This window comes from Raphanus sativus, chromosome 3 (genome assembly GCF_000801105.2).
Source record: "Raphanus sativus cultivar WK10039 chromosome 3, ASM80110v3, whole genome shotgun sequence".
Classification (NCBI taxonomy): domain Eukaryota; kingdom Viridiplantae; phylum Streptophyta; class Magnoliopsida; order Brassicales; family Brassicaceae; genus Raphanus; species Raphanus sativus.
Genome location: NC_079513.1, coordinates 25161719 through 25188463, shown reverse-complemented (window position 1 = coordinate 25188463; position 26745 = coordinate 25161719). Strand labels below are relative to the sequence as shown.

Here is a 26745-nt window from a genome sequence, read left to right as displayed (position 1 = left end):
TTTCTAAAGAAAAATAAGTTGGTTTATCTCTCGGATCATTTGGGGTATGGTGTGAAAACTGGACTGTCTTATGTGTGGAGGAAACGAGAGAGGAGATGATGTGGAGAGTTTGAGGAAGAAGTGGGAAGGAGTTGATCTGATGGAGAAGTGTTTTATGAGACTTTGAATAATGTTAAACCTTGACTGATGAAACCCATTTCTTGTTAATTTCAATGATGATAATTTTGCTACTACTACTAGCAATGTGGTATATTCACAGAGCTACAACAAGCAGTAATGTATGGGGAGGTTACAAAGAGAATACAGTGGGGAGGTTACAAAGAGAATACAAACAATAATTAAACAATAATTTGTTAGACTACCTCATGATTTTTAAGCACCGTGTTCTGTGGTTCAAGATGATGATGGTGCATTGGCACCCAAAGCATTGAGCAAAGACTGAGTGTCTAAAAGTTTCTCCCTTAGCAATACATTGTAGTCATAGAGAAGTTGAAATTTCTTCTTAATGTCAACTGCGTCCACTTCTGAACTACAAGACCCTTCACTGAACTCTGCAATAGTAAAAGTACCAGTCCAAGGTCTCGGATTTTTAGTCAAATGTGGATGAATAAGTTTTATAAACAATGGTAGAGAATGTAAACCATTACCCATTGAAGGAGGTGGTGGGATTATATCGCCATTGCTATGAGAAGACTGGCTTATACTCATCTTATTTGAGGTAATAGCTCCATGAGCCAAAGAAGAAGCTGAATCTAAAGGTCTCATCTCTAGGCTTGCAGGTTGTGGTGTTACATTCTGGGAAGACAATAGACAATTAAGAATTTTCAAGGAAACCAAAATATAATAATAGTTAGTTTACCTTCTCAATACTTAAGCCAGGTTTCTTGGCAGAATGCTGCATTTTTGTTCTTGATGATCCACATTCTGAAGGAGATGTTGAAGGTTTCTCTAAACAAAAGGTCGATGACAACTTTTTGGTTCTGATGGCATCATCACCCAATATGCTGCAGTCGTATGTGTATGCAACATATCTTCTCAGCTAAACAAGGAGTATTCTATGAGCAAACTCATAATAAAGAATTGCAAGAAGAAGAAAAAGGAAAAGAGAGAAACAGTTACTTTATCCCAATGGTCAAGAGCTTTTCGACGTTTCCGTATCCTCCTGAATACTGTATCCTCATGTCGCAGCTTCTTGATCCTGTACTCACACTATTTAAACAGCCTAGTTACTACCACCATATAGGATATGCTCAAAGAAGATGGAGAAGGGTTCAAACCTGCACTAGTATGTAGAAAAATATGCCAATACTGATGCAATACAAACCACCAAGATCGGCAAGGAAGCTAACTGTAAAACAGCAAACAGATAAAAGACAGAAAGATACTTTAGTTATAATAACTGAAGATGTTTTAGCAGTGCAACAGTAGTTTACATCTCTACGTTGATAAGAAGTAGCTACTAAGACTGGAGGGTAGGCCTGAACACATTTATCCAGAACCGAACCATACCAAAACAACTGAAACCGAACCGAATTTCATAAATATCTGGATAGATCCTATATTTTCAGAACCGAACCGAAAATCAAAAAGAGAATCCAAATTTTTAAAATACAAATTATATACCAAAAAAAATATCAATTATATTTAATTTTTTTTAATAACCAAACCAAAACCTAAACCAAACGCCCATGCCTACTTTCAAGAAGTAACTTTAACTTACCAGGACCGAGTATATTTTCACGGTCGATCTCAACAATATAAGAAGACAGATAGTTGATAAACAGTGTGGTGTTGAGCATCCCATCTGCTGACCTCCCCAAAGACGCCTGAAGCTGAGCAGTCTCTCGGTAAACCGAGCCAGGGATAAACTCATGGAACAGAGGCTGTATAAGCTTAAGATCCTTCAGATGATGGTAGATCCTCGGAAACAGATTAAACTTCAACACGTTCCCTTCGTTCCCACGGAAAGTAACCGGTCTCTCATCGAGTAAGCTCCCGTTTCTCAGCGTGCCGCTAACGAAACTCACATGCTTATTCTCGTCGTCAGCACCGTTCTTGGAAGTGAAGTTAAACTGAAACCCGACCGCGGATGCAGGGGAGCCAGGAAGGTCGACGAAGTGCCACGAGATGTAGATGTAGTCGTCGGTGAGACGGCACCTGACGCACTTGAAGTTCACGGTCGGTCCTGAAGTCGTGTTCCTGCAAGTGTAGTTGCCGAGACTTGAGAGAGAAGCTACTTTGAGGTCGCTGAAGCCTGGATTGCCGGTGAGTACGTTCCCTATACCGCGTAGGTTGGAGCAGGTCATGTCGGAGACGGCGGTGATGTTGAACTCCAGATCGTTTTCGAATGAGATTAGGTCTGGAGAACCCGTGGCTCTCACGTTGTGTACTTCGATGGTTCTTTTGGTTAGGATTTGGTAAAGCAACCTGTGAAGAAACTGAAAATCAAGTAAGTATCCTTACCAGTGCTCTAAAAATCGATCTAGGCGTCTGAAAAAGAAAAAAAAATAATTTCAAACCGTTTTTTTTGATGTTTAGGCGGGAGCTAAGACTGAGTTAGGCGTCTAAACGCCCGCCTAAACATTAATGAACCTAACTAACTTGGTTCAAAAAACTCGGTCTAAGGGCCCGCCTAAACATTAATAAACCTAACTCGCTATGAAGAAACTCAAAAGCAAGTAAGCATAAATCGATCTAGGCGTCGGCAAATCTGAGTTTAAGCAAAACAATTAAAAAAAAATCGGTCTAGGCGTTCATAAAATTAGTATAGGCGCCCGCATAAACATTAATCCTCTCTATAGCGATGTCTTGGACATTGATCTTTACATTAAAAAGCTTTGAACCTTAGGATAGAGAAAGACTCACGCAGCGAACAGTCCTATGAAGACAATCCAGCTAGCAACTGAGAACATTCCACCTAGCTCCGTCTTGCGTTTCTTGACAACTTGCTGATCATCCTGCAAAAAGAAGATTCAAAAAGTGATGCAAAAACCTCATGGATAAAGAAAGAAAGCAAAAAAAAAACTCAAAGGAAACTAAAGAAAGTGAGAAGAAGAAGAAGAAGGCACTAACGAGCCAATGCCTAGTGGAGAAGAAGACATCGAGCCTAGTAATCCACCAGCGGAGATTGAACCAGACGTTACGACCGTCGCCGAGGTTGGTGAATCTGAGGAAGAAGCAGAAGACTAGCCACGAGAGAAGCAACACGAACGTGGCTTCGAGGAAGATGGCCTGAGACTGCGTGACCTTCTTGATCCTGTCGAAGGCGAAGAGCGTCTCCGCGAAGGATATTCCCTTGTAGCTGATGTCTTTGTCGGTTGAGATCGTCGACGGCCAGCCGAAGATCTCGCAGCTTCCCGAGCTCCGGTTTAGAAGCTGGCCGATCCCGCACGCGCAGCGCGTGGCGTTGTATGCGATGGCGTCGATAGGACACGACATCGATTGAGCTTCTAGAGAGACTTTGGACCAAGACCGAGAGAGATAATGTTCCGGGGAGAGAGAGAGAGAGGAGAAGAGCCGGAGGGGTAATGACGTAATTTCAGTTTTGTGTTCTTCGTGTTCTGTCTTTTTTCTTTGCCTCTTTTTATTTTTTAATTATTTTTTGGTACAGCGTTAAAGAAACAGCAGACCACGAGGAAAACCAGCCTGTACGTCAAGGACCAACGAAGTTATTTAAAAAACGATTGGTTCGGGTTATTTCGTCCGGTTTGCTAATCAAATTTCCCGCTTAGACAAATTAAACCGCCAAAATCAATCTCAAACCGGTTTAGCGCTGATTACATTTTCTAGAAAAGGTGCATTATGCTAATGGTTCTTTACAAGATGCCATCAAAGAGTTTTGATTTAGCTCATACTTCTGAGAACCATTTTCCATGCTTTAAAACTTCTTTCTTCTGAAAAACGAATGTTCCCAGAATAAAATCACGATGTCAAGCTAGCGGAGAAGTACGTATAAGTAGGCGCTGTAGCATATATTAAGTGATGAAGCAGTTCTTTATTTGTGACTTGTGAGCCACAAAGATAAAAAATTTAAAAAGAAAAAGACAGAAGTGGAGTCGTATCAAATAGAGGATTTGTTCCATATGCACTTGGAGGTTGGAGCTTCTTTTGTTTTCAACTTATAGTCTAAAGAACAAATGCCTTTTAAAAGATTTGTAATGTGTTTTAATACGGAACTGTAAGAAAGATTGGTGTGTGGCTATTGATAATTATATTTTTGAATAAATTATAATTCTGGCATGTTATCTACTGAATGATATAATTTTGGGAATCCATACTCTAATTTTAGAAAGATGATCAATTACAAGCTTACAATGTTTTCTGGTCTGAAAAAATTAGTACATATGTGATTTAGAAAAAACTTTCAAATCAAGCTAGCAATTTCGAAATACGCATAAAGAAAAATATGAACGGTGAATGAGTGAAAAATAATAGCTTTTTCGATATTAACACGACTATATTGTCAGCATATCTAAAGAAATGAAAGCATATTTACAGATTTCAGTCATCAAGTAATGAACAGAACTTATTCTGATAGCATTCTTATTACATTTATATGTGCAGAGCTCCATCAATTTCACCAGTGAAGAAGCATCCTCCACGTTCTCCCCATATTTCCAATCCACCAGTTTTAATTCTTGTTCCATCAATCAATCACTTTTTTTTTCTGTTTTAGTCCAAAACCTAATACTCAGACGATGATATTTGTTCTTTCTTTCTTCCGTTGTTCGAAATTCTTGGAAAAGACTGGTTATTTCTCATTCTTAAACAATGAATGTAATTATCAAATAAAAATAAAAATGTGTGCTCTCCAGAACATTTTATACCTCTGCATGATTCTCTAGTATTAAATAAAATCTCTTATCATGAATATACGTCGTGGAAATTTTTGTCGTCATTTGATGAATGTGGTTGTAAACCAAAATACGATTTTTTTTCTTGATTGATGGAAGACAGATAAACATGGTTGAACCACATATTATTTTTTCTTGCCAGGACAATATAGAAGCGTTGGAAAAGATGTTTCAAGACAAAAGTAAGCTATTTATAGGACAAAGGATTTAAGTAGTTATTTTTTACTCACTAATCTATCTATTTATATATATGGATATTTTCTTCGAAACCCCCATGAAATGTTAAAGGTCCATGGCTAAAACTATCATTACTAATGTGCCTAGTCTTAAACAAATCCTTGGTTTATTTTATGGAATTATAGTTGCTAGAATACAATCCATCGCCAGGTTTGTAGGGCCATATTAAGCTATTCCATGCGGTTATGCTTAAATTTCATGCAATAGCATATGCTGCTCCAATTTATGAAAGAATATTCAAATATTATTTTGAAAATATATGATTTGGGTTACTATAGCTTATATGTACATTCTAAAAATAGCTGCTAATGCTCACATGTGGTTGTATAGCTATGCAAGTCTACATGCAAATGATTGTAATGAGTTCATAACAGTTCTAACTTCTAACCAATCGCCATTTAAAGGCTCAATCTACCGTTCAAATATTTTCGATTTTCATGAACTAAAACAAATTGTGGAAACTGAATATCCTCCAAATCCTCCAAAACACGCAGTTTTGATCAGACCTGCCATTTATTAGAGAGTAAGGCCTTCCACACTAACTCCATTGATATATCATGACGTAGAAAACAAACACATATGCGCTATTTTCCAATAAAGCTGTGTAAACATAGGGTCTAATCCTACGTAACTAGTCGCGTTATCAGTCTCCTAAGAGGTAAGAACCATCAAACCAACATGTGAATATTGGGAGAGGCGCGATCTCACATTCCCAAGTGCAACTTTGTGGCTCAAGCTGCAACCTCATTGTTTAATTTGTTCTGAGACATTATCATCAAGCATATTTATCAATATCGTCAAATATTGAAAGACATGTTTTTTTTTGTTTTTGTTTTGAAAGACATGTTAACGACTTAACGTCATACACAAATACCAATCTCAATATAGAGGAAACAGTTGGAATAGAATCATATTCCATGCCCCGGTCTGTTCAACTATATTGATAATGATACCTTTCGTTTCTCTCTATTAAACTCAAATTTACTATCTTATTAAACTAATAGCTATAATCTATAAACTTAAATCTTACAATTATTTTATAGGAGTTATTCCAGATATGAAGTATACATACTTGTTACCATATAAACCAAAAAACTTATTATTGTTATACCAAAAACCTTGCCTTTTGTTTGAATAATACTATTACTCATGGATATCTTTTTTTTTTCAACACAATTACTCATGGATATCTAATATGTATTTTTCTTCATTTGAAAAAAAAACAATTGTATCTATAAATATGAACAAGCTGGTTATGTCTTACCACGTTCACTATCTACAAAAGAACTTAGCAAGCTTCAGTTTCTTTCCCGTTAAATACTTGCAAACTTCTAAGTTCAGAAGCCAAACTTTGTATTATAACAACAACATTTTTTTCTAGAAAGACCATGATAAGTGGGGGAGATGTTTACAATGTCATCGAAGCAATGGTTCCACTCTATGGTGCCCTAATCTTAGGCTATGGTTCGGTGAAATGGTGGAACATCTTCACTCGTGATCAATGCGATGCCATAAACCAGCTCGTTTACTATTTCACCCTACCACTTTTCACCATCGAGTTCACGGCTCATGTCAACCCATTCAACATGAATTACCGGTTCATCGCAGCAGATGTTCTCTCTAAGGTCATCATACTTGTGGTCTTAGCGTTTTGGGCCAAATATAGCAGCAAAGGAAGCTATTGTTGGTCCATCACTAGTTTCTCTCTATGCACTCTCACTAACTCTCTTGTCGTGGGTGTGCCATTGGCCAAGGCGATGTACGGACAAGAGGCTGTTGATCTCGTGGTTCAATCCTCGGTGTTTCAGGCAATCGTGTGGCTCACACTCTTGTTGTTTGTCTTAGAACTTAGAAGAGCCGGTTTTAGTAATAACAATAAGGTAGATGACATCAATATCGAAGGTGGTAGAGAAGGAACCGTGGCTGTGAGAGAGGAGAAGTCGTTCCTTAAGGTCATGTCTGACGTGTGGTTGAAGCTTGCAACAAATCCGAATTGCTATTCTTGTATCCTTGGAATCGCATGGGCTTTTATTTCTAGCAGGTAAAAATGAATATATATTAGCTTTTTGAAATGTTTTGGCAAAACTTTTAAGAATGTGACATCAGGAAACAATAAGCTCAACGTACGTCTATCATTTAACTAACCGTTTAAACGGCCTAAAAACATCGCAAATTTGAAGTTAGAGCATCAAAAATACTTATCCGTCTAGCGCCTTGCACTCTATGATAAAATGGTGATGGAACACGATTTTTTAGTGTATCTACGTTAATTAGACATTATAACAAGGTAACATAAACACAATTGTACATGCAAAGAAAAAATCATGGCCATAATCTAGAGTCTTGACTAAAGAAGTGTTGTAAACAATGCAGGGTATAGGGTCTTAGTTATTATTATGCAGCATATATTAAGAATAATAAGTATCAAAGAATTGATGAATCTTTAAATTTTGGATGAAAATAGATGGCATTTTGAGATGCCGGGAATAATAGAGGGATCGATTCTTATAATGTCAAAAGCAGGAACAGGAACTGCCATGTTCAATATGGGTACGTTTATTTATGTTTAATTACCTATCTCTGTAAATATTGCGTACATATATTGAGATAATAATGAGCATATACATATATTACTTATACGCAGGAATATTCATGGCACTTCAAGACAAGTTGATAGTATGTGGAACAAGCTTGACTGCGATGGGGATGGTCTTGAAATTTATCGCTGGACCAGCCGCCATGGCCATTGGTTCTATCGCCGTTGGTCTCCACGGAGATGTCCTCCGCGTTGCCATCATTCAGGTCACTGTTCATTTCTTATATTTTTGTTCCTGTTTTGTCTGATCAAGTTTTATTTTTCTTGTTCCTGTTTATAAACTACAGATTAAGCCAAGGAAAACAAAATGTTCAGTTTGATACAGTTTTTATTTTAGTTTAAGCTAGTTATATTTTTTGTTTTACATTTTTTTTTAGAAATTTAATTTTTATATATGTATTTTTTTTGTAATCATATTTATGTAAAATGAATTTTTCTAAATAATTAATAAAAGGTTTTAATAATTGTATTAGAATAGTTAGAACTATATCAATAAGTCATGTTTCTAATTCAATAGAATATATAGATAATGTACGTTTGATACGTGTATATAGCTTGATCGATTAAGTAACATCTCATATGTTGATTAGCATATAACGAATTAATTTGGAAAACTGCAATACACCAAATCATTCCTTTCATCCACTATCCTTTCATCCACTATCTAGGATACAAACTTAACGTTTTTCTTTTCACAATTTCAGAAGATACAAAACTTAATTTGCTTCGAGTTTAATGATAAATAACTTATGTAATTACAGGCTGCTTTGCCACAATCAATCACTTCGTTCATTTTCGCTAAGGAATACGGGCTACATGCAGATGTTCTAAGCACAGCGTAAGTCTAAATTAGAAAGAAAAAGATCTCTATTTTTTTATTTCTATATTTTCCTGGTAATGTGTATTAATTTCAGTTTAAATTGTTTGATAAATGCAGGGTGATATTTGGGATGTTGGTCTCTTTACCAGTGCTCGTCGTCTACTATGCAGCTTTGGAATTTATTCATTAATTAAAATAAAATGTCAGTTATATATCAATGATATAGCTCCTAATTATATGTTGTTGTTTTTTTATTTCAAGGGGATTTTGAAGTGTATTCGAGATATGGAAACCACAAATCAAACTGACTAGTTATTGTTGAAAATACATCTATTGTTTAATATATAAGGTTTATTTTCCCGGAAATATGTACTACTAATTTAATATTTCAGATTCAAAATAAAAGCTTTGAACAAAAATATATAAAGACCACACTAAACTTGAACTCAAATAATAAATGGGCTTGGCATAAGGCCCAGCGGGCTACATATTCGACGTAATCTGATTCGCCTTTTGTTTCTATTGGGGAAATTGATATCGTGAGAAGCAAGTAACAAACGACTGAGTTGGCGGCAAAAAAAGGCCGTACAGCGAATGGACCTTAACAGAAAGAGAACAAACCACTCGCGTGTTTAAGCGCGTTGAAGAGACGCTGTTGATATATATTCATTCCGGTTATCATGGGTTTAAGGCCACGTTGGTGCTTTGCATGCTACACATGCCCCGATTTCTTCTAACGAGAAACTAAACAGCTCTTCTTGTCCGCCATTATCTTTTATCTTTTCTTTCTTGATCCAAATCCTAAATCAAGATCCAAACAACCGCGTTAGTCTCTAAATCCCACAGAACCGTCTGAGAAAATGTCGCAAGATCATGGCGAAAGAGAGAAGAAATCAAACGGAGGGACGATGAATGGTCACCGCAAAACGGAAGTTGAAGAGGATGAGGATGATTCGGAGAGCCTCTACTCACTGCTTTGGATCACGATCGGTTCGGTACTGTTTCCGGATCCGAAAACAGGGGAGGCCTCCTCGTCTTCTTCTCTGCTTCAACGAATAAAAAACTCTTTCTCCGAGAATGGCCCTAGACTTCGAGAAGCTTCTCGTAAAACTTCACGCGAGATTCTACAATGGACTCGTCAAGGCAGCCCGCTCCGTGCACTTCTTGTCATCACTGTAAGTGGGTTTTGCCCCTAAATTGATGATCACTGCCTGCCTCTTCTCCTGTTAGAGTTTGGTACTTTAATCTTTGTTTTGATGCAGATGGGAACAATAGTGATTCTTACGACAATAGCTTTGGTTGTCTTCACGCTCTTCTTAGTAGCCGCGACAGCCAACGCAGTCATAATCTCTCTTTTGGTTTCACTTGCTGTTGCTGGTGGCTTCTTGTCTCTCTTCTTTCTCTCCTTGACCGCTACTTACATCGGAGCCTTATCCGTTGCTGCGTTCGTCATCTCTGCTGCTACAGTTTCGGCTGTTGTCTCCGTCTTATCTGCTTCAGGTTTATATAAGTGTACTGTGCTCTGGTTCTGTTTTTGGAATCTTGAAAATCAAATTTTCCAAGTTGCTTCCTTTTGTTTATTATGTATTAATATAATGCAAAATGGCATTTTGTATCCATCAGGTTGGGCTGGCTTTTTCTATCTTGTGTGGTTGGGAGCAAGAGGAAGCCTACGCTTCGCGACGCGTGTGATGGGATTAGCCTTTTCAGGTAACAGTTTCAGTCTTCATCAAGACAAAGATCGAGAGGGTAGTAAACATCGAATCATCCAGTGAGAATCTTTCTCTTTAGCTTTTAAAAAAAATTATTATTACAAGTATCTACAGAGTTTGTAGATAAACCCCTAGTGTTGGTCAAGCGTGTTGTTGATGAAAGTTTGTGGAAGTGTTCATTCACTGAGCATGTTGTGAAGAAGCAGAGAAGAAGAATCATTGTAATCATTTGCATTCGGATTTTGAATCACCGAGCTTGTTCATATGTTTGTGTTTCATGTACGTAAGGAATGATGCGTATACATAAGAAAATATCAAACTCAGATCTCTCTCTACAGTTCACTTGCAACACACTCAAAGGAAACTTAGAAACCCTCTGAACCGCAAAGAGGCTTTCGTTCCAAGGAAAAATAATCCAAACTTTGTGTGTTAAAACTTATGATGACGCCAATCATATAACTTAGGATCACACCAGATTAACCTCGGAAAATCAATAAACCCGAAAACCAAAAAAAAAAAAAAATGCATACATTGATCATCCACTTTACAATCAAATCATCAATGGAACTTGAGAAGAAAAGCCTCCAAAACCAAAAGTATGTCTTTCTCCAAAAATTTATCGTCACAACGGTATAACTGCAGTCTGCATACATGTTCTGAGTATATATATATAGGTCAAGAAAGTCATTTCTCGTGCCAATCGGGTCTTCCTAATGTGAACTCCAAACTTGGATTGTTACAACTAAGATCTCAAAGTTAATCAATTTTAATTTATAAATAAGTTTTAAAAGTTTTTGTTTATAAATTAAATTGATTAACTTTGAATTAATATTAACTTTTACAATATTTTTTATAGGTTAATATTGTAAAAGTTTATTGATTTTTTTATTGATTTTCTGAGTTGCTAAGTCTTAATAATTTCTTCTTTTTGTAGGGTCTATATTGGGGGTTTAATACAGCCATGCAGATTATGCACCTTCAACTATATTTGCAAAAAACAGTAAAAAAAAAACTTATGTGTTTATTAGATAATAAAATGATTGGTTTACCAAAGAAGGGACACAGCTCATAAATAAATAAAAAGAGTACTAAGCCTGGTCAAAAAAACCGAAACTGAAAAATCAAACCGGAAGCGAACCGAAATATCTGAACCGGAACCGAACTGAAATATCCGAACCGAAATCGAACCGATGACCCTCAAATATCCGAATGGTTCTTATATTTCTATATCCGAAATAATCAAACTGAAGTGGAAACCGAACGAGTACTCGAATATATAAAAATATTAATTATACATACATATAACATAATTAAATATATATTTATAACTAAATATTTTCTTAAAAGAATCCAAAAATATCTGAAGATAACTACATTACTATAAATTACCCAAAAATATATGAAGATAACTACCCAAACTATATGAAAATATCGGGATAATTTTATCTGAAATATCCAAAATAATCCAAAATCTTTTTATCTAAATTGTCATAATTATTTGATGTTTTATCCTAAATAACCAATATTATATCTGAACTATCCGAACTACGGGAACTATCCAAACCCGAACCCGAACCAAATGAAAACCAAAATTGTTTTGGGTATTTTCCGGGTTATCATTTTACTATTCGAATGCGAAACTATCCGAACCAAACTGAAAATAGGTCAAGTAATCAGTGGATCTTCTAACCTCATATCTGAACTACCCGAAACCTGAAATACCCGAACCGAATCGATATCCGGAATGCCGAGACCTAAAGAGTAAAGTGGACAAACAATAAAAATAAATAAATAACACGTGGAATAAAAAACAATAGCAACTGGTGGGAAGAAAAAAGGAATGCTCTCGTTGAGAGTCGGACCGAAGACCTCTCGTTGGACATAACTAACATTTGTCCAATTTCATTGTCCAATTAAAAATCGAGGGACGTGAGTTAACAGTCGGAACTTTTATATTTTTCCTTATAAAGGCCATCCACAACGGTAAAAACACACTAGAGTTTCTGAACAGAAAAACTTAAGATGTTTATATTATCAACCACTAAAAATCTAACAATAAAAATAAATAAATTACTGTTTCATTTTTTATATTTTTATCGTGTGAGAACGCAAGGGAGCTTTAATGTTGCGGATGGCCTTTACCGCGTATACATGTTGCGCGTTTTTTCTTCTTTTTTTCTTCATCTTTAACTTATTTAACTAAATGTATCCATTTTCGTTCCGATTATAACATTCTACTTACCGGCCTATGAGTATAGTTATCTAAGTCTTGTAATGATCACCTTTTAACCTCTCTCTCTAAAACTCAGTCGAGGGCTTAGGGATTAGGAGGTTTAGTTAGATCTTAATCAACACTCTAATCTACCCTAAGTAGAGTAAACCAACTCACAATTGTTTTCCGATGAAACGAGCACTCTATATAAAAGAGATAAATCAGATTGAGTTCATCGGATTTTACAAATAAAAACTCTTTTATTACAACATGCCGATTGATTTACCGTCAAATAACGGAGAACGCACGCGGGCCGAGCGATGCCTATACTTCGCGCTCGGCTTCGCCGTGTGTTTGACAATCGTCCTCACCATCCAGTACCTGAAGAGCTGCTGCAAGATCGGCGGCAGGTTGGGAGGCTGGGAGTGGAGCTTCTCAGCCCACGCTCCGGCTCCGGCGGCTCCGGCGACGGCGACGGCAGCGACGGCGGCTCTGGCGACGGCGGCAACAGAGGGTCCTCAAGACGAAGCATGACTATCCTCCTGTTGTTTGCTAGTGTGAGTTTCGCTAAGGGATTGTTTCTTGCTCGATGGGTATTACGATAAAAGTATAGATTGATGCTTATATACATGGCTGAGGCAATATATATGATGCCTCCTTGTCTTGTGCTTCGAACATAGATTTCAACTTGGTATTAATCAAAACTTCTTTGAGTGTTTTTCTTTTATAACTTCTTATAATGCCAACACATAAATTTTCTCCTCAAAAAATGCTTAGCTATCAGGACCATAACGCATTTGACGTTCTGTTACAGAGGTTTTGTCAGCATAACATTCTTCCAAATTCGAACGTTAGCATCTCTTCCTAACTCAATGTTAGAACACAATAAACTTCCATACATGAATCGTTAGCTCGTTCCAAAGCACAAGCTAGATAATCCTCAATACCATTTCTCAGACTCAAAAAGTTAAAACATTGGCAGCTTCCTTCCCATTTAGAAAATGATGCAATCTTAATAAAGCAAGGGCTACAATACATAATCTTAATGAAGCTTCAAACATTCATGCAATCTTGCTCTCACAGCTTCAGATTGCAGCATATATACCACCAATTAGAATATATGATAAATCTGCATTGACTTGGCAAATATTTTATTGATTCCTTCTGGTGAACATAACCCCCCCAGAGGTTAAGCATTTGTCTTGACGTTGTAGAAGCAATCTTGTGTACTGGATTAAACGTTCTTGTTGTAAAACATCTCCTCTTTCTTCGCCCCATGACTTGGTTTTGTTCCTTGTGAAACCAAATCCTCAAGAAATGCTTCTGTTTATACTTGAATTTCCGGTTGTTCAGATACTTTGCTTGCTTCCTCTTATTAATTATCATTACCAAAGTTTACATATCGTTCCAAGGATTTTTTTTTTAACATTGGAATAACCTTTATTCATGGGTTTCTGGAGATACAAAGATCTCACATTGGTTCCAAGTAAAACCGAAAACTATGAAAAGACATTAAAAAAAATTAACAAGAACTACACCAAAAAATAAATTAACGAGAAGCGCAGATACCAGTCAGTACCGCATAGAATCAGAAGTCGAGACCTTGTAAGGAGGAAACATGCATGACTTGTCCCAGAGCTATGACCATAGCTATCAACGGAGGGAAATGAAAAGAGATGCACCCATCTATTAAGCAGAGGCAGCTTCAATATTAATGTAGTTCTCAAGCAAAGCAGGCCCATGCTGCGCAATGTAAGAATGGTAACGATTTCCTTGTACGACACTCATCATCGCAAATTTAGTCGCTATTGTATTCTGCTCTTGCAAGATGAAACAGAGTGAGTGACCAAGACTCAAAGGAGTGCATACGGAGCATGAATGCTTGAAACTAATGATTGGAGCTCAGGGAAAAGATGTGGATAAGAGATCATTCACCGTTGGGCGTTGATGTTAAACCAGATGTCAGCATCTTCCATGGCTTGTGAGGCAATAGAGTGTGGAGAAATTCGTGTCTTCTCAAAGATTAAAGAGTTCCTCAATTTCGTGTGGTCAAGATCTAGTTTTTTTCCTTTTTAAGAGTAATCGATTGCCATATAACAGAAACATAATTTAATTAGGAAGGATCTTTATTGGTGATTTGTAACGCATAAGTAGACAATTAGATATTGCTTGATTGTTGCTAGGCGTGATTCAGTTTAGAATATTTATATTTTTAATATTAACCGATTGTCATATAAACAAAAATATAATCTAATTAGGAAGTTTAGAATTTTTGGTGATTCACGCTTAATTAGGCATATGATATAGTTAGATATTGCTTGATTATAGTGAAGATATAATTGGGAATATTAATTGTGACAGTATTCAAAAGTTGTAAATAAAGAAACGGATAGTACATGTATTACCAAAAAAGAACAAAACAAATCAAACGTAATTATAGAAACGTGCTATTCATTCCTTGACTGTGTATATATATATATATATATATATATATATATATGTAACAGAGCATTCTCCGTTTTTAAGACACAACAAAGCAAAAGAAAATGTCGAAAGAAACTAGGATGGCTTTAGTTACGTATCTCTTATCTCTTTTATCCTTGGGAGTCTTAGCTCATTCCGATCAAAGTACCAAGCCGCTCAGATCCTTCAAAGTCAGCTTTAAAACATAAACGTTTAGACACGCATGTTTTCCTTATTTGATAAGCTAAAATCGTTTTTCTTATACCATGTATTGAGTTCAGCATCTTTTTCATTTGCAGATAGGTGAAAATGTAACGTATGATTGCATAGATATTAATATGCAATCAGGACTTGATCATCCTTTGCTCAAAAACCATACAATCCAGGTGCATGGTTTTAAAAATTGGTCACCTACATACATTTTTTTAAGTAATGTGATTTCAACATTACTATATCTTCACCTTTTTGAATGTCTTTTTTTTTTCTTTTGAAAGATGAAACCATCAGTTTCAAGGACTGAATCAAAAAGTCAAATTGGCATAAACCGAGTACAAAAACAGATTATACCATGTCCAGATGGAACCATTCCTGTATGGAGAAATACAAAAGAATACATCACCAAGGCTCAAGATTTGGCCGATAAGCATGTCCATCCACTATCAGATGATAGTCCTGGAACACATGTAACACATTCAATTTCCTCCTAATACCTTACACCTCTTATTTTCTTATATGCATATTTCTTTAAATATATATACATATACACATGTCATACAATGGTCACTATAAACATTCCCTTTTGGTAGATTGCTGGAGTAAGGTCACACAATGGTCTAAACCGTGGTGTAGAAGCTTGGTTTAATGTATTTCAACTAGACATCGCAAAAGATCATGCCTCGTATAGTTCAATATATATAGGCAGTGGATCGAATAATGAGATCAATTTTATCTCAGCGGGTTGGATGGTAAGTTTACATTTCATCTTACTTTTTCCTTTAATCCGTTTGATGCTCTGGATAGTCCTATAATATTGCAAGTTTTCTACAGATAAATCCAAGCTTGTTTGGTGACGGACGTACTTGGACATATGGATTTTGGAAGGTGTGCATTTGATATATATTTTTGCTTTCTTTCCATTTTATAGAAAATATACTATACTTGTTGACTATTTAGATCAAATAACATTTATAATATAAATATGAGTTTGATAGGGTAAAGATGGAAAAGGATGTTACAATACGGCGTGTTCAGGGTTTGTTCACGTATCCCAGACGATTCCCATTGTTCAACCCATTGATTTTCCGGCTGGCAACACTGTCTGGTTGCATTACTCCATCCATCAGGTGTTTTTCTTAATTTTATATATTTATTTCACATTTTTCATTCCCACTTATTAGTAAAGGATTTATGAAGCATGAAATTTATACAATTAAATTAGTAATTGATGTATATAATAACTATATCTGTTAACTAGTCCATAAATTTCTCCCGTTCAAATAGTTTGTTTAACACATTTTTCAGTCTTATAAACTAACAAATACCTTTTCTATTAAATTATATTTAAAAAGGACAAAAATACAGGAAACTGGTGGCTTACAGAAGTAGGATCTGGCGATATTGGATATTGGCCAAAAGAGTTATTTAACCTTTTAAACAATGGTGCAAATATGGTCGGAGCTGGTGGTACAGTTCAGGCTTCGGATTCTGGTTCAAGCCCTCCCATGGGTAATGGTCAATTTCCGAATGCTAATCGCCCTGAAAGATCAGCAATTTTCGCAAACATCGAAGTTTTGGATTCCAACTATAAGCAGCATAAAATGAATTATGTTCCTACAGAAGTGATTCTGGATAGTCCCAAATGTTATGGGCTAACAATTGGTAAGAAATTTTTTTTACGACCTAATAAATTAGGTTTCTATTTTAATTATGGAGGTCTAGGAGGAAACTCTTGTGGGGTTTGATATATTTCAGTGCGATATTGAAACTTAAAATTCAATAAATAATAATTATATTTTTTTAAATGCAAAGAGTTATAATTCTTCCTTCTTTGTTTTTTTTTTCTCTTGTGGCCAGTGTCATTTTATTTTGTAAATGGTTGATGTCTTATTTAACCGTTAGGAACCTTTGTAAAATTTAAGAGGAACTTTTGTAAAATTATTCCAACCGACATATAACCAAGAGTAAACCATCTAAACCAACTTATATATACGATATAATCAGAGGCGAATCCAAAGATTTTTTTTCCAGTGGGTACACAATGATAGAATATATGTAAATTTTGATATAATTATAGGTGTAGATATCAAATTATTAAAAAATATACCAAAAATTCAAATTATTATGGGGACCAGTGCTACCACAATCCTCTACCTAGGTTCGCCAATGGATATAATTTTTTTTTTGCTTAAATTTGGACGATATAATATAGTTCACTAGAAAAATACAAGTTACACGTTCGCATGTTGTACCTTGATACATGTTTTCCTTTTTGTTTCTGCTCCTAGCATATTACAATTCTCGCGTCATGCATGGAAAGGTCTTAAACAGTACAAAGAACTGAAGAAGAAGAGGAGAGAATAATATGTACTTTTTACCCGCTTCACACATTGCATTTTGACTCAAATAAAACAGTATGACTTTTTACAGGTAACCGTAGATTCATTTCAGGATACGAAGCAAGTATACTGGTTCTATTAAGTATTGACTACTAGACAAAAAACTCTCAAATCATATTATATAAAAAAAAAAAAATCATATTATATACTTCAAGTATTATCTGCGTCATGAGCATTAAGGTAGTGTTATACATCAATGCATTTTATTAGTACTAATCGTGTTTTTTGACTGAGATCTTGAAAAAAAAATTATTTTACCACGAAAAAAGAAGAAGATAGAATTAAACATTTATTTTATCATATAAACGTTTCCAGGTGCAGGACTGAATTATTTTGTCATATTTCTATCATGCAACTTTTTACAGTTGCCATAATTCAGGTCACTGTCCATTTCTTATATTTTTGTTCCTGTTTTGTCTGATCAAGTTTTATTTTTCTTGTTCCTGTTTATAAACTACAGATTAAGCGAAGGAAAACAAAATGTTCAGTTTGATACAATTTTTATTTTACTTCAATCCAGTTACTAGATTATGGGCGAAAATATTTTTGTTTTACATTTATCAAAAATTTAATTTTTATATTTGTGTTTTTAGTCATATTTGTATTTTTGTAATCATATTTATATAAAATATATTTTTAATTGATTACTAAGAAGTTTTTAATAATTGTATTAGAATAGTTGGAACTATATCAATAAGTCATGTTTCTAATTCAATAGAATATATAGATAATCGTATGTACGTTTGATACGTGTATATAGCTTGATCGATTAAGTAACATCTCATATGTTGATTAGCATACAACGAATTAATTTGGAAAACTGCAATACACCAAATAATTCCTTTCACCACTATCTAGGATACAAACTTAATGTTTTTCTTTTCACAATTTCAGAAGATACAAAACTTAATCTGCTTCGAGTTTAATGATAAATAACTTATGTAATTACAGGCTGCTTTGCCACAATCAATCACTTCGTTCATTTTCGCTAAGGAATACGGGTTACATGCAGATGTTCTAAGCACAGCGTAAGTCTAAATTAGAAAGAAAAAGATCTCTAAATTTTATTTTTATGTTTTCCTGGTTATGTAGTATTAATTTCAGTTTAAATTGTTTGATAAATGCAGGGTGATATTTGGGATGTTGGTCTCTTTACCAGTGCTCGTCGTCTACTATGCAGCTTTGGAATTTATTCATTAATTAAAATAAAATGTCAGTTATATATCAATGATATATATAGCTCCTAATTATATGTTGTTGTTTTTTTATTTCAAGGGGATTTTGAAGTGTATTCGAGATATGGAAACCACAAATCAAACTGACTAGTTATTGTTGAAAATACATCTATTGTTTAATATATAAGGTTTATTTTCCCGGAAATATGTACTACTAATTTAATATTTCAGATTCAAAATAAAAGCTTTGAACAAAAATATATAAAGACCACACTAAACTTGAACTCAAATAATAAATGGGCTTGGCATAAGGCCCAGCGGGCTACATATTCGACGTAATCTGATTCGCCTTTTGTTTCTATTGGGGAAATTGATATCGTGAGAAGCAAGTAACAAACGACTGAGTTGGCGGCAAAAAAAGGCCGTACAGCGAATGGACCTTAACAGAAAGAGAACAAACCACTCGCGTGTTTAAGCGCGTTGAAGAGACGCTGTTGATATATATTCATTCCGGTTATCATGGGTTTAAGGCCACGTTGGTGCTTTGCATGCTACACATGCCCCGATTTCTTCTAACGAGAAACTAAACAGCTCTTCTTGTCCGCCATTATCTTTTATCTTTTCTTTCTTGATCCAAATCCTAAATCAAGATCCAAACAACCGCGTTAGTCTCTAAATCCCACAGAACCGTCTGAGAAAATGTCGCAAGATCATGGCGAAAGAGAGAAGAAATCAAACGGAGGGACGATGAATGGTCACCGCAAAACGGAAGTTGAAGAGGATGAGGATGATTCGGAGAGCCTCTACTCACTGCTTTGGATCACGATCGGTTCGGTACTGTTTCCGGATCCGAAAACAGGGGAGGCCTCCTCGTCTTCTTCTCTGCTTCAACGAATAAAAAACTCTTTCTCCGAGAATGGCCCTAGACTTCGAGAAGCTTCTCGTAAAACTTCACGCGAGATTCTACAATGGACTCGTCAAGGCAGCCCGCTCCGTGCACTTCTTGTCATCACTGTAAGTGGGTTTTGCCCCTAAATTGATGATCACTGCCTGCCTCTTCTCCTGTTAGAGTTTGGTACTTTAATCTTTGTTTTGATGCAGATGGGAACAATAGTGATTCTTACGACAATAGCTTTGGTTGTCTTCACGCTCTTCTTAGTAGCCGCGACAGCCAACGCAGTCATAATCTCTCTTTTGGTTTCACTTGCTGTTGCTGGTGGCTTCTTGTCTCTCTTCTTTCTCTCCTTGACCGCTACTTACATCGGAGCCTTATCCGTTGCTGCGTTCGTCATCTCTGCTGCTACAGTTTCGGCTGTTGTCTCCGTCTTATCTGCTTCAGGTTTATATAAGTGTACTGTGCTCTGGTTCTGTTTTTGGAATCTTGAAAATCAAATTTTCCAAGTTGCTTCCTTTTGTTTATTATGTATTAATATAATGCAAAATGGCATTTTGTATCCATCAGGTTGGGCTGGCTTTTTCTATCTTGTGTGGTTGGGAGCAAGAGGAAGCCTACGCTTCGCGACGCGTGTGATGGGATTAGCCTTTTCAGGTTACAGTTTCAGTCTTCATCAAGACAAAGATCGAGAGAGGTAGTAAACATCGAATCATCCAGTGAGAATCTTTCTCTTTAGCCTTTTTTTTGTATTATTGTTACAAGTATCTACAGAGTTTGTAGATAAACCCCTAGTTTTGGTCAAGCATGTTGTTGATGAAAGTTTATGTAAGTATTCATTCACTGAGCATGTTGTGAAGAAGCAGAGAAGAAGAGTCATTGTAATCATTTGCATTCGGATTTTGAATCTTGTGTATGCATATTATTTGTGTTTCATGTACGTAAGGAATGATGCGTATACATAAGAAAATATCATCTCTCTCTACATTTCACTTGCAACACACTCAAAGAAAACTTAGAAACCCTCTAAACCACCAAGAGGCTTTCATTCCAAGGAAAATAATACAAACTTTGTGTGTTAAACTTATGATCAAGCCAATCATATAACTTATGATCACGTCAATCATATAACCTAGGATCACACCACATCATCCTCAGGAAATCAATAAACCCGGAAAACCAAAAAAAAAAGAAAAAAATGCATACATTGATCATCAACTTTATAATCAAATCATCAATGGAACTTGAGAAGAAAAGCCTCCAAAAGTATGTCTTTCTCCCAAAATCAACACTCTCGCGCGTCTTGCCTGTCTCTATGTGTTCTTCAGCTTTTCCGCTGACAAATTCATCGTCACAACGGTATAACTCCAGTCTGCATACATGTTCCAAGTAAATATTTATAGATCAAGAAAGTCATTTCTCGTGCCAATCGGGTCTTCCTAATGTGAACTCCAAACTTGGATTGTTACAACTAAGATCTCCACACCTCTTTCCTTGATCGTTTGACCCTTGGTCCTGCGAGTATACTTTAATTAGAATTAAAAATAACTAAGAGAAAACAATAACTATATATGTATATATGCATATGGTTATATGAGAATTGTTATTAGAACCTGATTTTGAAGGGATGATCTTTGATGGTGAGAGATCATTGATGTTGATGAAGTTCTGATCACCGTATCTATATCGCTTGCGCAGTTGTTACTTAATGGCCATGTCTCTCTGTTGTATGTTTAAAGAACAGAAAAGTATAATGGATTTTAAGAATCTTTCTGTTCTTTGTTATTATTATATAACAGGACCTATGCCAAAAATCTATTTTTGTTAGATGAAAATAGATATTTTGGGATATATAACTAAATAATTTTTATATTAACTTCGTCGGGAGTAGTAGCCCTTAGGCAAGGGAACCCTAAACCCTATATAAATCCGCAATCTCACTTAAATTCTAACATATCGTGCGTTTGATTGTAAATAAACGTACCCTGAAGAGTTACTCCAACGAGGTTGTGTGGGAGGGAAGTCAATTTCTTGATGAGGAGAAGTATCGTCAGATTGTGCCCTTTCATTACCATCTATGCCCATTTCTTCTTCTCCTGACCCATCTGAAAATTAATTATAAACTTTTATCAAGTTTCATCTCAATTATTTTACCCTTTAAGGGTTCTTGTTTAAAAGAAAACAATTACTGTAAAAAATATAAAAAAAATTTTACTGTAAGCTTTTGGTAAAAAGACAGTGCAGTGAAGATAATGCTTTCCATTAAATGTTTTCCAGCTTTTGGCTTGACCAAAATCTATGTTTCAATCCTTGGAAATTGTGCCAAATAAATGATTAAAAATGAAAGATTTTTTGTGTACAACGAAAATACAATCCATTGAATATGCAAATAGGTTGATCCTTATTTTAGTGTACGAATAATTTAGTAATATTTGATTTACTAGGTCTTTTTTGGGCAAAGATTTAGTAGTTTACTGCATTTAATAGAGTTTTTTCGTTTAAATAGAGAAGATCGGTATAGAAGATGAATGTTTGTTTGGTTTTTCTTTAACCTTGTTGATCACTTAAACTTAGGGTTTCAATCAAAAGAAACAAAGATAAAGCCTTGAGCTTGGCTAATTATATTAGCATTTTTCAATTGGAAAAAGGAAATAGTAAAATATTGTAATAGCATAATTAATCGATAATAATCGATCCAGACGTTAAGAAAAAAACTAGTAATTAAATAATAATACCGCTTCTCAGTTTAAATACATTATATACGAATCACATATTCAAATTATAGCTTGAGATTAATTGATTATAATTATTTTGATCAATAAATTTGTATAGTAATTATATATACTGAGCCTAAAATCTTATTATTATTATTGGCGAAATAAGCTTTCTTGTATAGTATTTTCTATCTCTTGAGCAAATATAAAGATGAAAAGTATTATAGAGAAATGTGAATATGGATAAGTACATATGTGTAAAGTCAGGTTCGGAATAATACGGTACCTGATGAAGCAGCAGGCTTGTTAGTGGTCTTAACAGTTCGATACATCTGCAACAAAAAATAAGAGTAAAAGGCATTAAAACTAAGGAATAAATCAATAAATCTAATTAAGGATACAAAAAAAAACAAATAAACGGACAACGATCCTTTTTTTTTTCAAATGGATAACGATCCTGATACCAAGCAAGTGTATTATTTTGAATATATGATACAGCTGACGAATCTGGAGACATATATGCAGACACATATGAACTTTATATAAATGTGTGGTTTTCTGGGTTTGTCTTGGAACTAGTACATTTTTTTATGATTTTAAGACCACGAGGTTGATGTCTGAAAGATTGTATTATTATCATTGAGTAATGATGACTACTTTTGTCCCCTCTTCCTACTTTATTTAAAAATAAGAATTATAATTGGAAGAAATTCTCTATCATATCAGTTTGCTTAACAATTCTCTTAAAGCTATACCTACACTCTCTCTCTCTCTTTTCTCCCATTAAATTCATTACTGATTTAATTCTTGGCAATTGTGCCATCTCTTCAAGAAATGACTAAACTGGAAGCAAAGACAAAACAAGAAAACAAAATTAAGACATTAGAGTTTCAGCCCAAGCCATAGAGACTTCAACACTATTCATTGCTCTGATGGTATATATGTACACAAATATTTAGTTTCTTGATTAAGCTGTTTTTGTGCAACGGAAAAGACAAGAGAGAGAGAGACATGATGGTGATGAAAACAATGAAATATCCCTAATTAGAGAATCTAAATAATTGGTAAAGAGCTAACTAGACTAGACTCGTACTAGGGGGAAGGAACCAATAAGAAGATGAGAGAAAAAACCTAAATTAATAAACAATGGTTCTCTCATTTGTAGATTTACCTGCAAATGGCTCTTCACATGAGCTAAAGTTAAGTCCTTTACATCCATGAGCTCAAGAACTGACTTTGGAGTTGCTCCTATATTCAAAACAACAAGAAAAAGATTTTTTCACATTTTTAGAATATATTAAATAAAAAGGGAAAGAGCTTCAGAATGTGATTAATTATGATGTAAATGCGTGTGTACTTTCATGACCGCCTAGAAGCTCAACGGCGTGAACAAACCGTGCGTGGAGGCTACTTGTCCAACGCATCCTCGGAGCTCTCATGCTCCGCTTTGTCGGCATCTTAGGCAAGAATCTTGATCTGACCATCCCATGATGGTGATGATTATGATGATGAGGATAAGAAGAATCTGAAGATCCAACAACTCCATAGTTATTATGATGATGCACAGGAACACCTTTTAGCCTAGGGGAAGATTGTAACGATCGGTAAGCGTTGTTATAGCCGGAAGATGAGTTTAAGATTGAGAAGTCTCCTCCAAGAGAAGGCAAAGAAGAAGAAGGAGAGGCTTGTTGGTGAAAAGGGAATGAACGGTTGTGATAGACCGGGATGCCTCTAATCGGACGGTGTATATTATTTATCTCGGATTCATCGACCCTTTGATGAAGACTTCCACCATGAAGGATGTGGTTGCTATAGAGGTTCCTTCTATCAGGAAAATGGAGAATCCTTGTGCTTGGATTCGAACTAGGGTTGTTATGATGAGATAAGGAGAGTTCAAAGTTTGATAATCTGTTGTTGTCGGTTTGGGATGATCTTCTTGAAAGTTCTTGGGAAGACTCATTGTGATGAGTATCTGGGAGACTTATGTTGAGAGATAGATCAGGAAGAGTTGTAGTCGTGTTTGATTTTGGTTTCTCTAGAAAAACTCCATCCATGGACATGATTAAGGAACCTTTAAGAAACCTCTCTTGCTATTCCTTCTGCTACTGATGATGATGATGGTGGCTGATTACTTGTACTTCTTTTTCTTGAGGGTTTTGTTTCTGAATTAAAAACTATTTTTCTAAGGGGAAAATAAAAAAGATTCTTTGAGCAAAGAAGTCAAAAGGGTGTCTGAAAGATTTGGATATTTTTCTCTATATCTCAAAAGGAAAGGAGAAAGTGAGGGGAGATGAAGTTAAAGAGGAGCTTTGAAGAAGAATAAGAAGGAAGAGAAGAGAGAAAAGTAGAATAATAATAATAATCTCCTTGAAGAAACAAACATGCTCAAAGTAAGACGCAGAGAGAGAGAGAAGAGAAGGAGAAGAGAGATAAGTAGGTACGTGTGTTGTGAATCAAAGGCAGAAGAGAAAAAAGGAATAAAACTAAATTCAGGAAAATAAGGAAAATAAGTAAGAGAGAGAGAGATATAGTGTGTGCGTATGTACATGTGTGTATGCATGATATGTTGTTCCTCGAGAGTATATCTTGGAAAACGATAGTTGAGAAAGGGTAATATTGTAATTCACTGTATTTCCATATAGTGCAAGTTTTTTTATTTATTGTGGTATGATATCTTAAATTTGTCATTTTAACCTTTCTTTCGCCAAGCAGAGTATCAAACCCATGTATCAATATAAATTTATTGACATTATAAAATAATAAATCCAATAACTCTAGATTTTTGTAGACTAACTAATTATTATAAATTCATAAACATATAACATCCTACCTTAACAGATTTTCGAAAAGTTTTGATTGAATAACGCTAGAGTTATTATAAAATCCAAATCTATAAAAAGTTTTACAAATTACAATCTAAAAACACCCCCTAAATATTTTACAACTACATTACTTGATTCCCCGAAAGTAACTAGCAAGTCATTAATCGTTTACTATTAAATATTGACACTTTAGTATTTACAGCTAAAATACCTGGAGTGCTATTAACAAATAATTTTATTAATATAAAAGATGGAAATTTGATGTAAATTAGTTCGTTATAATTGATCATTTTCATATATAAAAGATAATGCTATGTGTTTGGGGCTTGTTTCTTTATGATATATACAGATTCTATTAACATATCGAACCAAAAAAAAATTAACCTTATTTAAACCTTATCAGTTTGAGTACTACAGCAGAAACCCCAATGGTATATAAAATAATACATGTTCACAGATTATGATGAAGAATAATACTAATTAACATGTTGGAGAAGAGTACAAGAGGAGAAAGAATAAAGGGTCGCTCTCTTCTGTCCTATCTAAATCTTTAGTCAAAGCAAAAGCCAAAGTTAAATAAGTAAATAAATAAGAAGAAAAAAACAAAAAAACAACAAAAATAACATATAAAATACATTTTAAAATAAATAAAAATCGGATGCTCTGATTTTGGTACCCCGGAGACGACGGGATCATATGTTGAAAGAGAAAGAAACCCTCGGACTCTTTTTTTTTCTCCCCCACTCTCTTCGCTTCTCACTTCAGTCTCTACTTTTAGATTTTAATGTATTTATTTAATTTCTTTTATACGATTTTGGAATCCAAAAATTCAAGTTGCTGACCGTAGATTGTTCAACCATACCTAAAGAGATAACTCTACATTAAATATCAGTACATTCTTGAGTTTATGAATAGCTCGTACAGACATAGACATTTAGTTCGTAGAGATGCAGACTACAAAATCAACCGGTCACTTGTTTGACAATTTTGTGAAGTCTACAAAAACTGATATGTCATATTGAACACTTAATTTAAATATACATATAGCAGATTTATATTACAAATCTTAAGGTTGTTTGAGTATTTTTTTTTGTTTCATATCGACTTGTTTATGTCTAAGACATATAACATCCATTTTTTATTTGGATTATATATTGTATACTTTGTGTTGTGGCTTCCAAATGTAGAGAAAAAAAAGTTATGTCTTACAAAAGTACCTTTCTCTTCAAATGAACTCATTTACGCATGATAGACATTATACATTTGTCTGTGCCGTGTGTAAATGTACATAAAACATGTGTCATATAATTAGAGTTATTTAGGCGACAAAAATATATAAAAAATAATTAGAGTTATTTGTATTGTTGTAACTCATAATTTTTTTTTTATGACCATAGTATACGGATGTCTTCAAAGAGATTTTATTAATGTCTAATGACCGTTTACCGGAATTAAGTCGGGAAACCGACGAAAGCATCCTGAGGATATTTTAGATATATCATACAGAAGAATATTAGCCAGAAATATATATATATATATATATAATTTTTTTTTGAAAAAGGCATAGAAATATATTTTGTTTGTTTCCTTGATTAAGAAGAAACAAGTAAACTCTAAAGAACCCAAATATTTGT

General features: G+C 34.9%; 6 protein-coding genes across 6 annotated transcripts; 4 read left to right on the top strand and 2 right to left on the bottom strand.

Annotated features, from left to right (window-relative positions):
* Positions 1 to 184: 184 nt before the first annotated feature.
* LOC108847703 (uncharacterized) lies at positions 185 to 3551 on the bottom strand. Its single transcript, XM_018621024.2, has 8 exons — positions 3073 to 3551; positions 2866 to 2957; positions 1721 to 2427; positions 1278 to 1348; positions 1120 to 1209; positions 860 to 1039; positions 648 to 795; positions 185 to 551 (listed from the first exon to the last, which is right to left on the bottom strand). Exons 1-8 carry the CDS (start codon positions 3436 to 3438, stop codon positions 394 to 396), a joined length of 1812 nt encoding a protein of 603 aa, XP_018476526.2. The 5' UTR covers positions 3439 to 3551; the 3' UTR covers positions 185 to 393.
* Positions 3552 to 6380: 2829 nt separating this feature from the next.
* LOC108846676 (auxin efflux carrier component 5-like) lies at positions 6381 to 8762 on the top strand. The gene is made up of 5 exons (XM_018619881.2): positions 6381 to 7131; positions 7555 to 7640; positions 7735 to 7892; positions 8448 to 8524; positions 8624 to 8762. Exons 1-5 carry the CDS (start codon positions 6479 to 6481, stop codon positions 8694 to 8696), a joined length of 1047 nt encoding a protein of 348 aa, XP_018475383.2. The 5' UTR covers positions 6381 to 6478; the 3' UTR covers positions 8697 to 8762.
* Positions 8763 to 9238: 476 nt separating this feature from the next.
* LOC108845602 (uncharacterized) lies at positions 9239 to 10503 on the top strand. Its single transcript, XM_057005816.1, has 3 exons — positions 9239 to 9681; positions 9769 to 10006; positions 10130 to 10503. Exons 1-3 carry the CDS (start codon positions 9367 to 9369, stop codon positions 10279 to 10281), a joined length of 705 nt encoding a protein of 234 aa, XP_056861796.1. The 5' UTR covers positions 9239 to 9366; the 3' UTR covers positions 10282 to 10503.
* A 4713-nt stretch (positions 10504 to 15216) lies between these two features.
* On the top strand, positions 15217 to 16854 carry LOC108834289 (uncharacterized). The gene is made up of 6 exons (XM_018607632.2): positions 15217 to 15279; positions 15388 to 15576; positions 15700 to 15858; positions 15941 to 15994; positions 16105 to 16236; positions 16462 to 16854. The coding sequence occupies exons 1-6, from the start codon at positions 15232 to 15234 to the stop codon at positions 16852 to 16854; spliced, it is 975 nt and encodes a 324-aa protein (XP_018463134.1). The 5' UTR covers positions 15217 to 15231.
* Positions 16855 to 19254: 2400 nt separating this feature from the next.
* Positions 19255 to 20509, top strand: LOC130509421 (uncharacterized). The gene is made up of 3 exons (XM_057005343.1): positions 19255 to 19697; positions 19785 to 20022; positions 20146 to 20509. The coding sequence occupies exons 1-3, from the start codon at positions 19383 to 19385 to the stop codon at positions 20274 to 20276; spliced, it is 684 nt and encodes a 227-aa protein (XP_056861323.1). The 5' UTR covers positions 19255 to 19382; the 3' UTR covers positions 20277 to 20509.
* Positions 20510 to 20585: 76 nt separating this feature from the next.
* Positions 20586 to 24798, bottom strand: LOC108844498 (transcription repressor KAN1). Its single transcript, XM_018617764.2, has 6 exons — positions 23647 to 24798; positions 23461 to 23537; positions 22576 to 22621; positions 21560 to 21680; positions 21189 to 21297; positions 20586 to 21090 (listed from the first exon to the last, which is right to left on the bottom strand). Exons 1-6 carry the CDS (start codon positions 24347 to 24349, stop codon positions 20989 to 20991), a joined length of 1158 nt encoding a protein of 385 aa, XP_018473266.1. The 5' UTR covers positions 24350 to 24798; the 3' UTR covers positions 20586 to 20988.
* Between the last annotated feature and the right edge of the window lie 1947 nt (positions 24799 to 26745).